The sequence below is a fragment of the Drosophila rhopaloa genome, unplaced genomic scaffold (assembly GCF_018152115.1).
Source record: "Drosophila rhopaloa isolate 14029-0021.01 unplaced genomic scaffold, ASM1815211v1 contig_178, whole genome shotgun sequence".
NCBI classification, from domain to species: Eukaryota; Metazoa; Arthropoda; class Insecta; order Diptera; family Drosophilidae; genus Drosophila; species Drosophila rhopaloa.
Window position 1 is genome coordinate 5,268,121 of NW_025335059.1, and position 12,987 is coordinate 5,281,107.

At 38.5% G+C, this 12,987-nt stretch overlaps 4 protein-coding genes across 6 annotated transcripts; 3 read left to right on the forward strand and 1 right to left on the reverse strand.

Annotated features, from left to right (window-relative positions):
* The first annotated feature begins 242 nt into the window (after window positions 1-242).
* LOC108052412 lies at window positions 243-1,072 on the forward strand. The gene is made up of 3 exons (XM_017134808.2): window positions 243-461; window positions 522-684; window positions 745-1,072. The coding sequence occupies exons 1-3, from the start codon at window positions 261-263 to the stop codon at window positions 882-884; spliced, it is 504 nt and encodes a 167-aa protein (XP_016990297.2). The 5' UTR covers window positions 243-260; the 3' UTR covers window positions 885-1,072.
* A 483-nt stretch (window positions 1,073-1,555) lies between these two features.
* On the forward strand, window positions 1,556-2,250 carry LOC108052413. The gene is made up of 3 exons (XM_017134809.2): window positions 1,556-1,768; window positions 1,826-1,988; window positions 2,049-2,250. Exons 1-3 carry the CDS (start codon window positions 1,568-1,570, stop codon window positions 2,180-2,182), a joined length of 498 nt encoding a protein of 165 aa, XP_016990298.2. The 5' UTR covers window positions 1,556-1,567; the 3' UTR covers window positions 2,183-2,250.
* Window positions 2,251-9,136: 6,886 nt separating this feature from the next.
* On the forward strand, window positions 9,137-12,950 carry LOC108036924 (S-formylglutathione hydrolase). 2 transcript variants are annotated; one of them, XM_017113338.2, is made up of 2 exons: window positions 9,137-9,336; window positions 11,890-12,950. In XM_017113338.2, exons 1-2 carry the CDS (start codon window positions 9,208-9,210, stop codon window positions 12,751-12,753), a joined length of 993 nt encoding a protein of 330 aa, XP_016968827.2. In that variant the 5' UTR covers window positions 9,137-9,207; the 3' UTR covers window positions 12,754-12,950. The 2 variants fall into 2 exon arrangements, with proteins under 2 accessions (XP_016968827.2, XP_016968828.2); XM_017113339.2 differs by lacking the exon at window positions 9,137-9,336 and adding an exon at window positions 11,743-11,817.
* Window positions 9,853-11,492, reverse strand: LOC108036923 (E3 ubiquitin-protein ligase RNF113A). Of its 2 annotated transcripts, XM_044459148.1 has the most exons (4): window positions 11,456-11,492; window positions 11,276-11,391; window positions 10,490-11,216; window positions 9,853-10,375 (listed from the first exon to the last, which is right to left on the reverse strand). In XM_044459148.1, the coding sequence occupies exons 2-4, from the start codon at window positions 11,382-11,384 to the stop codon at window positions 10,138-10,140; spliced, it is 1,074 nt and encodes a 357-aa protein (XP_044315083.1). In that variant the 5' UTR covers window positions 11,385-11,391; window positions 11,456-11,492; the 3' UTR covers window positions 9,853-10,137. The 2 variants fall into 2 exon arrangements, with proteins under 2 accessions (XP_044315083.1, XP_016968826.2); XM_017113337.2 differs by having other exon boundaries at window positions 11,276-11,464.
* Window positions 12,951-12,987: the final 37 nt, after the last annotated feature.

The window sequence follows — 12,987 nt, forward strand, 5'->3', positions numbered from 1 at the left end:
TTCTTGATCACAATCACCGTGAGATCTAGACATGTCTGTCCGTCTGTCCGTCCGTTTCTACGCAAACTAGTCCCCCAGTTTTAAAGCTATCTGGTTGAAACTTTCCCAAAATTTGTCTTTATATTGCAAGCGTATATAAACTTCGGCTTTCCGAAGTTGGTCTCCTTTTTTGTTTTTATACATATAGACATTCCATTGACGTTTGCTACCGGTTCTCAGTTGTTTTTAAGCGTCTGGCAACATAGGTTCATCTAGCCGGAATGTCGATCTCTTCTTTGATTTGCGTTAGCCTTTTTCTCGGCACCACAGTAGCCATAGTTTTTCCACAGCACAATTGCTCTGAATATTTTACGTATGGCATGGGAAAAGACGGTAGTTCCATAGGCGTTTTCACGGCTAAGAAAGGAATACATACTCCATTGAATTTTAGTGTGACATTCGCTTTAAAAGGCTCTGCTAAGGTAAGTGAAAACTTATAATCCTCGTGTTCGAGCTAACTCATTTCATATCTTTCGATACAGGTCACGCCTATCGAGCCGTACCCCGAATTGCCTAAAGTACGACAAAATATTAAGTTGGGATTGCGTGCCCAGACGTTTGTCCGATTCGTTAATGTCACAGAGATGATGCCTGTGCCAATTAAGTTTTTTTTAAATAACGAATTACTTTGCAACACAACTATACGTGAGTATAACTTAAAATTCAGAAAATAAATTATAAACTTATTTGGCATTCACTCATCAGCGGAATCTTCCGATTTCTATCATGAGGTACCGGTGGAAATAGAGATAGACGCACCAGAAAATAATGTAAAGGGGCATGGCAGTCTCCCCCGTATGCAACCAATCTTTCCAGAAATACAACCCACAATCTACATTGAATAACACACAAAGTTTATTTAAAAATTTTTAATCGACTAGGACAAAATTAATTACCAACAAATTTCATTAAATATGTATATCTGAAAATTTACAAATCACCTTATTTCGAGTTTCATAACAACGATTTAAATATGTATACCTGCAAATGTAAAAAATTACGTTATTTCGAAATATAAAACAACGAATTAATATTGGTTTTTCTACTAATTTTCCGATCGTTCCCATGGCAGCTCAATAATACAGTAGTCTGTAAAATAAAAAAACAAAATTAAGAATTTTTGAAATTTTTCATAAATTTAGCTTCGAAACTGAGAAAAAACTTTGCGCCAAAACGGACTGACGGACATGGCTCCATCGATTCAACTAATAATCCTTGTGATTTTCCAAAATAACTATCATTTCAAAAATCCGGCTGAAATTATAATTCCATCTGCTATTGTATAGAAAATTACTTTATTTATAAAATCATATTAGTGTTTTTATGACAACTGAGTTATAAATATTTTCTAAGAAGAATCATAATTTTTATTTAATTAAAAAATACCCAAAACCACGCAAGCACCAGTAAAGTTGCTGATAACCTTATATATATATACATCAGTTGCCTCTCGCTTCCTATCAATTTTATATAAACCATCGGCTGATAGCTTCAGATTCTCAGTTCTCGTCAAGCATCTCGCACTGGAATGTCGATCAGTAATTTTATTTTCGTTGGTTTTTTTCTTGGCACCACAGTGGCCCTAATTTTTCCTCAACACAATTGCCCCGAATATTTTACGTATGGCATAGAGGAAAATGAGTCTTATATAGGGGTGTTCACTGCTAAAGAACCAGCGAATATCAAATTGAATTTTAGTGTGATGTTCGCGTGGCAAGGCTCTGCTATGGTAAGTGGGAGCCCAGTATCCAAGTGATGCCCACTCATTTCCAATCCTTTCATGCAGATCATTCCCATGGAACTGTACCCCAATAACAAAGAAGCCGCAAAAAATATTAAATTAGGAAAGCGTGCTCAGATATATTTCCGTTTCGATGAAGTCTCCGAGATGCTGCCTGTGCCACATATGTTCATTTTTAATGATGAGTTATTGTGCAACACAGAATTAAGTAAGTATAATTTTAAATTCAACAAATAAATTGTAAACATGTTTAAAATTCTTTCCGCAGATGCGACTTCTTATAACCTATATCCGGTTGACGTAATAATACCCCGATTTGAAAATATTCAGCAAGTCCGAAACACTCTTCCGAAAATGCATCCAATCTTTCCGAGAATACAACCCGTAATCAACATTGAATAACGTAAAAAATACATTTTAACAATATGTGAAAAAGTTTTTATACTAATAAAAAATAAGTACTTTTCAAATTCCTAATCGCTCAAGCGAGGTAAGGTGCATTAGGATCATTTGTCTACAACTGAGCTCAGTTGAACAATACAAAATTTTAAAATATGACATTTTAGTTAGCTTTTTCAAAAACATTTTCAAGCTCGAAACACACATCTCTTAATATCTATCTCTATATTTAGTAACCGGAGTTCTAACAAAACAAAAATTATCATTATAGACAATATAAAGTGAACATATTGGGTGAAAATAATCATTTTAGAAGAAAGCAAATAAAAATAAATGAAAGTATTATTTTCGGTCACAATACACAAAATGCAATGGTGTGCGGGTAAGAAGAAAAGTATGAAATTTTTGTATTACCATTCTCACATTATGTACAAATGAGACGAACATGAAAAACACTTTCCGTTCATCAGAAAGCTGAAGGCAGTTAGCCAAGAGCACGAAGGCGAAAACCTTTGACCAAAATAAGATGTGGAAGAACCGCAAAGAAAAAAGCCAACTAAGAATCACTGAGAAGGCCACTAGGAAACCATCTACTTTGTATCAACAGATAAAAGTAAAGTTTTTCAACATCATTTACTTAGAACCGGAATCGCAGCAGTCTCAGATTCTGACTTAATTCCATGGTCGAGAGGTGAATTTCCCGGGAAACCTAAAACAAAATACATAAAAATGTCTTTTTATTTTTTTGGTGGAAGCGACTGTGGCTAAAAATGTTGTACAACCTGTTGTCGGAGTTCAACTGGCAGCTGAAACTTTTTTAATACGTTAGGAAACCTCAGCTTCCCCGCAGCTCCGTTTATCGCCACCAAACTTATTTAACTTCGGGCTCCATTAGGGTAACGAAAACTTTACTTTCGACTGCTGTCTAACGGTAATGCTGGGCCATAAACCATGATTGAAAGGTGCAGACATATACCCGCCTTCGAAGACTCTCTCTCCCTCTATTCGCGAGGGTGTATAAATATTTTGACCGCAGGGTCACTGTTTCCCGCCTTCTTCCTCATTTACCTTCCACCCTGCGGTTGTTATTGTTATTGCGCCTGATATTAGCAGGACATTATTGAAATTATTTACCTCTCCACCCTTCTCAGCACGTGCCATCGCTCCCTGGCTCTTGTTTTCGCCCACACTCCTGTCGAAAAAGTTGCATAAATTGTTTTGTTATTAATCCCAGGCCGGGCCATTGAACGCTGAAACGAGTGACAGGTGTTTAAATTTCAAAACTTTTAATGGCAACGGCAGCCACAGCAATGATTATTATTATTATATTTATAATGGCTAACAATAAGTTTTGATTGGATGATTATTAAAATAACTTCGGGAGAGGAAATCAATAGGAAATTAAGCTAAAATGTGGAGACAATGTGACACAATAAGCTCAATGAAGAAAATGTAATTGGAAATAAGTAAATGAATTTATATATAGTGTACTAGTTTAACCATTTAATCTAATAGCTAAAGAGTAAGCTAATTATCGAAATTATACAACTATTAATAAGATATATTTTCATTGTCAATTCACTATCATATTTTGTGGGTAGGTATGCTAAATATACCTATATATGTAAATAAAATCAATTTTTATTTTTAAAATAAATAAACTGATTACAATGAAGTTCAATTTTGATATAGATTTGGAAAGGCCCAATAAAATCAAATAATTAATTTTAATCTAATCAAATATATCCATGATATACATTAATGAATGAGTATCAAATTCAGATGAGGCAAAGAATTCACAACTAAACTTAATTTTTCATAATAAAAACTTTGTACTTCTTTAAGGCAAGCAATTAATAATTTTCATTCGTCTACGGGCTCTGTGCCATTTTCTCACTATCAACTTTCAATGGACTCTTTAAGCTGCCCCTATCAACGCCTGGCACATTGTCAATTTGTCAAGTTCTCAGTGTCTTGTCCACACATTCTCGCTTTCTCGGGCTCAGTGCCATTCCTTTTCCCATTCCCATTCCCGTTCTCATAATCGCACTCATCTGGGTGTCGAGTAGGAGTCAACTATCAAGTTAGAGCCCGAAAGGAAGCCTGGGTCACTTTCCACAAAGACCGGGGACATATTGTAGCACGATTTTTAAAATAAAATTAACTTGAATTTGCTCTCTGTGCTGGCGGACTGAAAGAAAGGCTGTCCCCTTTGGCATGTTGTCCTTGGCTGTCACACAATCACCCGCAGACAGAAGCACAATGTGGAGAAAAGTTCTCCTTCGGCGGAGAAAGAAAAGTGCAAAAAGCCAAGTCAGTAAGTAGCAAAGAATTTCGAACACAAGAAAACTCAAGTATACGGTTTCTATATGTGTGAAGGGCACCGCAATAGACTGTCTGTTGGGTAGAAAAAAATATGCCACAATTGCAACATAACTTTGCAGCTTATTATTTTTTATTGCAGCTAATAAGCTTGACTTGCCAGTTAATGGCGCATTTCCGTTTCCGTTCACCGACACACAGTCACCCACACACACACACATACATTTAGAGGGGAAAACCTGTCGCAAAGTTTATAATGAAAATATTTTCAGCTTAGCAACGAGCAAAGAAAGTACGGAAAATGGCTACTTGTTGTTCAAACTCTCACAAAACTGTCAAAGCCAAAAACCCTTGACACACCCTAATACACACATTCGCTTAAAAACACTTTACTTTTTGTCTTTCCATTCTTGAGCTTATTAAAGTAACATTTTTTAGACACTTTTCATTTATTTTATTTGCCCATATTTCCTTATTGAAACTTTTTAGACTGGACAATGGTTTTCCTTCCGACCAAACCTCCCATTCTGGTTTCCCTCCGCTTTCACAGGCTTATCCCAGCAAAATGGCCTCATTTGCTTAGACTGAAAAGGACATGGAGACCAGTCAACCATTCTATTGTTGTCTTAGTTCCCTTCTCATTGCGGGCATGTTGTTATTATTGTGGGTGGAAATGTATTTTGTAGCTCATTTGTGTGTTTGGCCGGAAGTTGTAACTGTGCACAGGATACGTTGAGTGCCCCGATTTCACACGAGAATGGCCGGACCTACAACATTCGTGCCGGACATTCACGGGCAAGGTGCTAACATTACATTTGGACTTGGATTTTTAATGTTTCTGCTTTTAGGACAATTGCTTATCACCACAGTCATTTAATTGAGCGCTCTTTTCTACGACCATAGCTTATAAATACAACATAAAGGATGTTTTTTCTGCAGAAATATGAAATTAGAATAAACTGTATTACTGACTCTTAAAATTTTTTTGGTACTCCAAACTCGCACTAAGAAGTCCCACACAAAAAGAAAATAGAGTCTACATATTCTCACCACTATATTAAAAATACCATATTTCTAGATCATCAAAATTTCAATTTATTTTATATTCGATAAGGATACATTTTTACACATCAATAAAGAAAATATTGATTTTAGCCGCTGCTGCTGGCACTTGTTGAAACTTTTCACGCAATTGAAAAAATGTCAGATGAAATGACACAAACTTTTGTTACCTTCTTATTATTTTGTTTTGTTCCTTTTTATTTTTGAATATACTGCTACGTTACGAGTATAATAAACATCAATATGGTGGGAACAGCAGACATAAGGCATCTGGTCCTGCCTTCAATAAAGAAAGGGCGACAAACAAACAGAAAGCCGAGCTGACAAAAGTTTTGAGCAAAAATCATAAAGTGCAGGCAAAAGTTTCTGGCCAAAAGCGGGCAACTCTCGTCGTAAAGCCGTAAACCAGAAAACCAGAGGGGGATTCCGGGTTAGGTTAGTGGGACCCAAGAAATCGAGCAACATCAATTTGAAAATGGCGTAAAAGTACCAGCGATCTGTTTGCTTGCTGTAGCTGCTATTGTGGTTATCAAGCATCCTTCGTGGTCCTGCTGCATTTGGCCAGTTTTTGCCCACTTTGCATTTTATCTTTATTTGCATTGCGGCTAACCAGCGACAAGCATTCTTGTGGCCGGACATGTCGAGTGGTTTTTGTTTTGAAGAAAACTTTCTTTTTCTATTTCGGTGGGGGAGGGGGGTTGGATAACAGCCAGCGCAGTGCAAGTGTCAAAGATTCGTTAGAAAAGCCAGCACTCCACCCAAAAGAATGTTTGTTATAAATTAAAGCTGCGGTCGTGTCTGCAGGGGCATGAACTTTTATCAGAGACACAGATTTGTGGGCCATAACTTGTGATGCTCGGCACACACATTCGCTCGGGGCCTTGTTTCCGCTTAGAAAATGGTTTTTCTTTTCAATTGCGGATTTTCATAAATTGTTATCTCTTTAAATTGGCTTTTAATTGGCCGACAGGGGCCCGTGCAATTGTTGTGCTTAATTATTCGGGACTATTAAGTGAAAGATTAATGAGCCTGGGGTTTTTGCGGTGGCATAATATTGTTGTTGTCTATTATTTATGGCCAGCAGTTGGGGGTTCATTTACACAATAATTACACAGCTAAAGCGTGCTTTCAATTGTTCGATTTTAAACTAAAGTTAACCCTTAACTGAAACATAACTTCTGGTAAACGAGCGAAACTTAATATTGAATGGACAATAAATTATCAAGAGTCAAAGCATAAATACAGATGGCAAAGTTTGGGAAACTTTAAGTATGTCGGGACACGGTGTCCTGGTGATAGAACGCACAGGCAATAACAATTTATATGGCCGGAGGTGACATTTCAACATGGCCAGGACACGTACTGGCTCAGGGCGGTCCAGTATCATTCAAAAAGGTGCTACAACCTTGGTGCGGACAGGAGAGCATTTAGAAATTAATGATAATTGACACAATAAGCGACAAGTTGAGCTCGAGCCCAGGCAGAAGATCCATAGGAAGGGCAGCTTGGCCTCGACTCTCCCGTATCGTCCCGTGGGATAATAGTCAATGGCATTAGAAGCCAATAAATAAAAGCGAATGAAAACAAACAGCGTGCAGCCCAGCAAAACGTGCAAAGAGCTGCCATTATACATACAAATATACACAAAGAAAATTATCTGAAAAATTAGAAAAACGGAAAGTAGTCTTGTTTGCAAAACATTAAAAAAAAAATTAAAATACGATAATACGAATACAATTCAAGCTTCAAATGCTATTATCTTCTTAAGTTACCCTTTCAAAGCTCTCTCTCATCACTCTAGTAAAATACTTTGTATATTATATTATTTACGTCTAACAAAAATAAACAAAATGTAATTTAGGCAAAATTTCAATAAATATATGCTTATACGCAGAACAAAAATATAATAAAGTAAACACTTGGCGTAAACGCTTTGGCGTACGAATCAAATTCAGACGACTTATGAAGGCGTCAAACACATTTAACGCTTAATTACATTGAGGCCGAAAGGCAATCGTGTGAACAACCGCACACAAATTTCCACTTCCTAATTAGGCGTAAAAATTAACCACCCTTCTCCTGAAACCAAACCGATTCCAAATTCGCTTATTGCGCTCTGGCAATCAAAGCCACTTTCAGAAACTATAAAATTTCAGGGCTCACGTATGCCGCTCACTTTCGCATTTATGGAAATAATTAAAACTGATTTGGCGCCCCTTTTATTGACGCCTTAGCTTTTGGCCAAAACAATCATTACCGCCCTCTCAATTTAGTTGCGTTCATCATGCACGACTTTGTCATTCAATTAACCATTGCACTGCCAATAAGTGAGTGGCACATAAAATGTGGGAAATCGCGAACGTGACTTACCAGACGCGCGCCAATGTTTAGTGGTGTACTGTGATCTTTATCCCTGGAATAATCCTCAATTTCGGTACTAAGACTGCTTTGTGTTTTAATTACAGCAACAAAAACCATAGAAATATGTAATTGTTTAAATAGCCTAAGATAAAATATAATGTTCCAGACTAACAAATTAGTTGAAAACCCTGATAAGCTATATGTTTTAGTTTAATTTATTTATTTTGGTATATTTAGCTACAACTTAAGAACTAAATCTTGTTAGCACTTTTCTGTTTTACTGTTTTGAATTAAAATTTATTTTTTTTTAATTTTTGTTAATATAATACTTTAAAATTAATTAACAATAATTTAAACATTATATATATGTACATACATATATTTATGCATGCTTTAAATATTTGTAGTAAAAAAATAATAATAATATATTTCTTTAATATAGGAGACTCCTTTAGAATATGAATAAATAAGTCTTTGAAGTGTTATCTAAAGATAATAAGTAAGGTACTAATTAAATACAAATTGACAATCGAGGTTTTCTAAACATTCTGTGGATCTAAAATGCAAACTGAGAATTATAACTTGTTGCCAAGCCTTTTCCCCAAACGAAAATTTCAGAGTACCAGCAAATTCCCTGGTTGCCAGCCAACAATACCATCGGTGGGTCGGATCATAGAAGGAAGCTTTAACTTTTCGGCTCAGTCTGGCCAGTTGCTTTGTTCTTAGAAGCTTATGTGCTCATATTTTGCATGCCCAGGACTGGGGAAAAGGGTCGACATGGAAGCCGGAACGGATTCTGGAATTTGTGGCTAAGCTTCGATTCGTTACAATTGGCCAATATTTCTGCTTTGTGCTGTGGAACAATGCGGCCTAGAAGTTTGGCAGGAGATTTTTGATTTTAGCGGGCCAAAATCAAATGAATTCCCTTATGTACAAGAATTGCCTTAGTTGCCTGTCGGTTTCTCTTCTCCTGCTTCTTTTACTCTCTTTAGTGCCTGTGTTTGTTGATGCGAACGAAACCGGAAATGAAAGTTCTGGCAATTGAATTATGGATATAAAATTGCGCTTGACTTTTGGCCGCACCAAGGAGACGCTAGTTTTAGTAGCTCGCCCAACTTCAATGTTGTGTTTTTTTGATTGTTTTCCCCCTGAATGCCCCGCAGGAAAGGTCAGAGTTGGCCGTAGATCATTCAAGCTAAACGTCAAGCAGTATTTCGAAATTCCAACTTGCCTGGGCATTATTCACATAAACACTAGGTAAACATTTTAAGTGGCCTTTGGGCATGGGAAGATATTCGGTTCGTCTGCCAAGCGTGACTGGAAGAAGTTCGTTCGCATACTCCATAGGCGCGTTCGCAAACCGTCCTAAGCGAATCAACGGTGTGCTTAGTTTCGGCCACATCATGACTGAGGTGAGTAGGCTTCTAAAAATTATTACCCAAAGGTGTTGAGCCGTTTAGAAACTGATACACAGTAGTTAACATAAAGTGGGCTTTCGGCTTTGTATAAAACAAATTACCTATTTTCATGTATTAACAAATAATATTTTTTTAAACCTGATTTTCAACGCACTTGTTTTATATTTAATTTTGACATAATTATACACAGGACTAACAAACATTTAAAATACATTTTTCGGGAAACAAATTTACAAATAAATTAATATAATTCCACATAATGAGACAGACATTTTTGTAATTCAATTTCAGTCACACAATTAATTAGCCTTTTAAAACAAACTTATTTATGAGTACAAGGTCACTTCCTTAAAAAATATGCAGGGGATATGTCGAAAAATCCTGCTGTTACAGAACTTTCTTCCAACCAAATTTGGTTTGATATCTACAAAAGATGTAAACACAAATGGAATGTCCATAGAGATTTTTGTGAGGCCCCGGGCATGTCCTTTTTGTCCTTAAAACGCCATCTATCTCTTATGATACTTTACTTTACAATTTTTTTACATGTAAAAAACGAGGATAAATATTTTTTACGGAATTGTAAAAAATTCATAGTAAGTTGAATTTCATTTAAAATACGTAGAAAACATTTAATGTACATTAGTTTAATATATTCTTACCACTAAAACTATGAAAGTTTTATCAGTGAATAACAGAAGCAAGCTACATAACCATTGTCTTGCCTGCTAAAGATTCGGTTGCCTTACGCAAACTTATGGATATGAAACTGAACCCGTTGGTTTTGAATTTATTTTAATCGCTTTCATCGGAGGAAATCTCCTGAGTTTCCACGTCCTCGCCGCTTTTCACGTCCTTCGCTCCGAGCTCCTCGTCATCGCTGTCCGAGTTCTCCATCGGATTCGTCTTAAGGCGAGCAATCAGGTCCTTGGCGGGATTGAAAATGCCATTTGTTTGCTGGGAGCAGATGATGCAGCGCTGTGACTTTTTGTACTGTGCCAGGGCGCACTTTTCACAGAAATAGTGTTTGCATCTGGAAGGAATTTAGGTTTTTTACATTACGTTTCTGATTTTGATTCATTTGCTAGTGATAATCTAAGAAATCACAATCGAATTTGAATACAAACTCATACTCAATACTACTTACTTCGTTACCACGGGATTAACGAAGCTCTGTCGACAGATGTGGCACTTGAAAGGCAGGGTCTCCTCGTCCGAATGAATCTCGTACTTGCCATCATCGCCATCAGAGTCACCATCTCCCCTCCGCTGGTTCTCGTGATCCATTTCCAATTGCCAGCCAGCTTTATAATCACTGCGATCGTGCAAAAATTTGCAACTGTCACCAAAGCCGCAGTAACCCGTTTCCTTGTAGTCCTTGCATATGTCCGGCTGGTAATCCCACCTTACCGTGGCTCTGAGATGGGCAGGTGCCCTAATTGGCCCACTTCTAACCATTCCGGAGCTTGCGTTGCCCGCCGCCGTATCTTGTTTTTTGTAGTATTGCGCATAGTTGTTGATTCCGCGATATTTCTTATCGTCCGCCTTGCCTTCGAGTTCCTCGTTGATTTTCAGGGCACGAGCATGGATTGCCTGTGCATCGCGGTCCAATTCCGTATCCACTTCATTGATGGATGTGGCTCCCTGATCCTGCGGACCACTGGGCAGCGCCTCGCGCTTGGACTTGTAGGCGATGCCCAGTTTATCATCATCGGAGGCCGAGGATGTGGCATCTTCATCGGGTGCTCCAGCCTGCCGCTTCGCCTTGTTCAACGTCTTGGTGCTCTGAAAGTTAGGGTTCGTGCGCTTCCTGCGGTTTTCGGCTCGCACTAAAGCACTGGCTTTGCCTTTTACCTCTTCATCGCTGCTCCTTGCTGAAAGTCGTTTAAATATAAAACTATTTCCCTTTTTGGCGGTAAGTCTGTGTACTTACCTGATTCGTTGCTGCTGCTGCTTTCTTTTTTACGACGCATTGCGGCTCCTTTATTTATAGTGCGCTTTTTAAAGCCAAAGGCCGAGGTGCTAGCCGCATCTTCTGACATTATCCGGCTTTTAATTAGTTGTATTTTTCTTTTAATTTTAGTTAAAAACAAACAACAGAGATTTCACTAACCTTATTCTTCTTCTTGATTAGGGATGGGAGTTTTTATGCCTATCGTTATTAGTGTAGGTATTTTTCTGCGATATGCGGGAATTCAAAAATAGTTTTACGGTGGTTTAAAATTAAATCCAATAATAAAAAATGGCTCGCCCTGAGTCGTTGACAATACATTCAGATTCATTTTTATTGTATAGTGTATTATTCTTTATTTTATTAATACAAGAAAACAAATTTTGTGATAATCTACCAAAACAAACATATTAATATCCGAAACTATCGATATTTTAAAAGCTCCAAAGAAACCGTTTTTTTTTGGCGCTCTGCACACGGTCACACTGTTTATTATCGTTTATTTTTAGAACTTGCTGAAACACGTAAATTAAAATATTTTTGATTGATTTCTTGTATTATTTATTTATTTATTATTATTATTACTTAACCCGCAGAACATGACGCTGGAACAGGTCTCCACCGCGAAGTGCTACGAGGGCGAGCAGCGCGTGTACCGCCACCGCTCCGGCACGTTGGACTGCGACATGACCTTCGGAGTCTTCCTGCCACCGGCTGCTCTGGAGGGCAAACCTTGTCCGGTTCTCTTTTTCCTCAGCGGACTCACCTGCAGCCACGAGAACTTCATCCAGAAGAGTGGTTTCCAGGCGCACGCCGCCAAGCACAATCTGATCGTCGTGAATCCGGACACTTCGCCCAGGGGCGTGGAAATCGCCGGTCAGGATGATGCCTACGATTTTGGCAGTGGTGCTGGTTTTTATGTGGATGCCAAAGAGGAGCCGTGGTCGAAACACTACAAGATGTACAGCTACGTGACGCAGGAGCTGGTGGATGTGGTGAATGCCAATCTGCCCGTGGTTCCCGGCAGGCGGGGAATCTTCGGTCACAGCATGGGCGGCCATGGAGCACTGATTTGTGCCCTCAAGAACCCCGGATTGTACCAGTCGGTGTCGGCCTTCGCCCCGATAGCCAATCCCACGGAGTGTCCGTGGGGCCAGAAGGCCCTCGCAGGCTACTTGGGTTCCAATACGGCTGACTGGGCCCTGTGGGACGCCACGCATCTGGTGTCGCAATACGAGAGCACGCCGCAGGAACTGTTCATCGACCAGGGTGCGTCGGACAACTTCCTCGCTGCCAAGCAGCTGCTGCCAGAGAACCTTCTGGCTGCCGCCGATGGCAACGACCACATCCAAACCATCTACAAACAGCGGGAGGGCTACGATCACAGCTACTTCTACATCGCCACCTTTATCGGAGAGCACATCGCCTACCACGCCGCCCTGTTAACCGCCTCCTCTTAAGAGTTTCCTTCGAAAATTGATGCCCCTGCTGCTTGTACTTTTCCATCGGTTTGTATTCTACAAAAATATTTATTTGGGAATAAATCAAAAGTAAAAACATTTTATATTTCAAAGTGGAACATTTTTTGGCTATTCACTGTTGTCATTTAATAAACTTCTTACAAATAAAGATATGATAAGAGGGTCTATAAAAACAACTTTAACTGACATTTTAATTAGTATTTTAAATATATA

What these genes read in the sequence shown, in the direction of transcription:
- LOC108052412 (XM_017134808.2), top strand. Translation starts at nt 261, where the DNA reads ATGTCGATCTCTTCTTTGATTTGCGTTAGCCTTTTTCTCGGCACCACA. An exon ending in CTTTAAAAGGCTCTGCTAAG is followed by an intron (nt 462 to 521) that starts GTAAGTGAAAAC and finishes CTTTCGATACAG; the next exon opens with GTCACGCCTATCGAGCCGTA. An exon ending in ACTTTGCAACACAACTATAC is followed by an intron (nt 685 to 744) that starts GTGAGTATAACT and finishes TTCACTCATCAG; the next exon opens with CGGAATCTTCCGATTTCTAT.
- LOC108052413 (XM_017134809.2), top strand. Translation starts at nt 1,568, where the DNA reads ATGTCGATCAGTAATTTTATTTTCGTTGGTTTTTTTCTTGGCACCACA. An exon ending in CGTGGCAAGGCTCTGCTATG is followed by an intron (nt 1,769 to 1,825) that starts GTAAGTGGGAGC and finishes CCTTTCATGCAG; the next exon opens with ATCATTCCCATGGAACTGTA. An exon ending in ATTGTGCAACACAGAATTAA is followed by an intron (nt 1,989 to 2,048) that starts GTAAGTATAATT and finishes TTCTTTCCGCAG; the next exon opens with ATGCGACTTCTTATAACCTA.
- LOC108036923 (XM_044459148.1), bottom strand. Translation starts at nt 11,384, where the DNA reads ATGTCAGAAGATGCGGCTAGCACCTCGGCCTTTGGCTTTAAAAAGCGC. An exon ending in CAGCAGCAGCAACGAATCAG is followed by an intron (nt 11,217 to 11,275) that starts GTAAGTACACAG and finishes AACGACTTTCAG; the next exon opens with CAAGGAGCAGCGATGAAGAG. An exon ending in GTTAATCCCGTGGTAACGAA is followed by an intron (nt 10,376 to 10,489) that starts GTAAGTAGTATT and finishes AATTCCTTCCAG; the next exon opens with ATGCAAACACTATTTCTGTG.
- LOC108036924 (XM_017113338.2), top strand. Translation starts at nt 9,208, where the DNA reads ATGGGAAGATATTCGGTTCGTCTGCCAAGCGTGACTGGAAGAAGTTCG. An exon ending in TCGGCCACATCATGACTGAG is followed by an intron (nt 9,337 to 11,889) that starts GTGAGTAGGCTT and finishes CTTAACCCGCAG; the next exon opens with AACATGACGCTGGAACAGGT.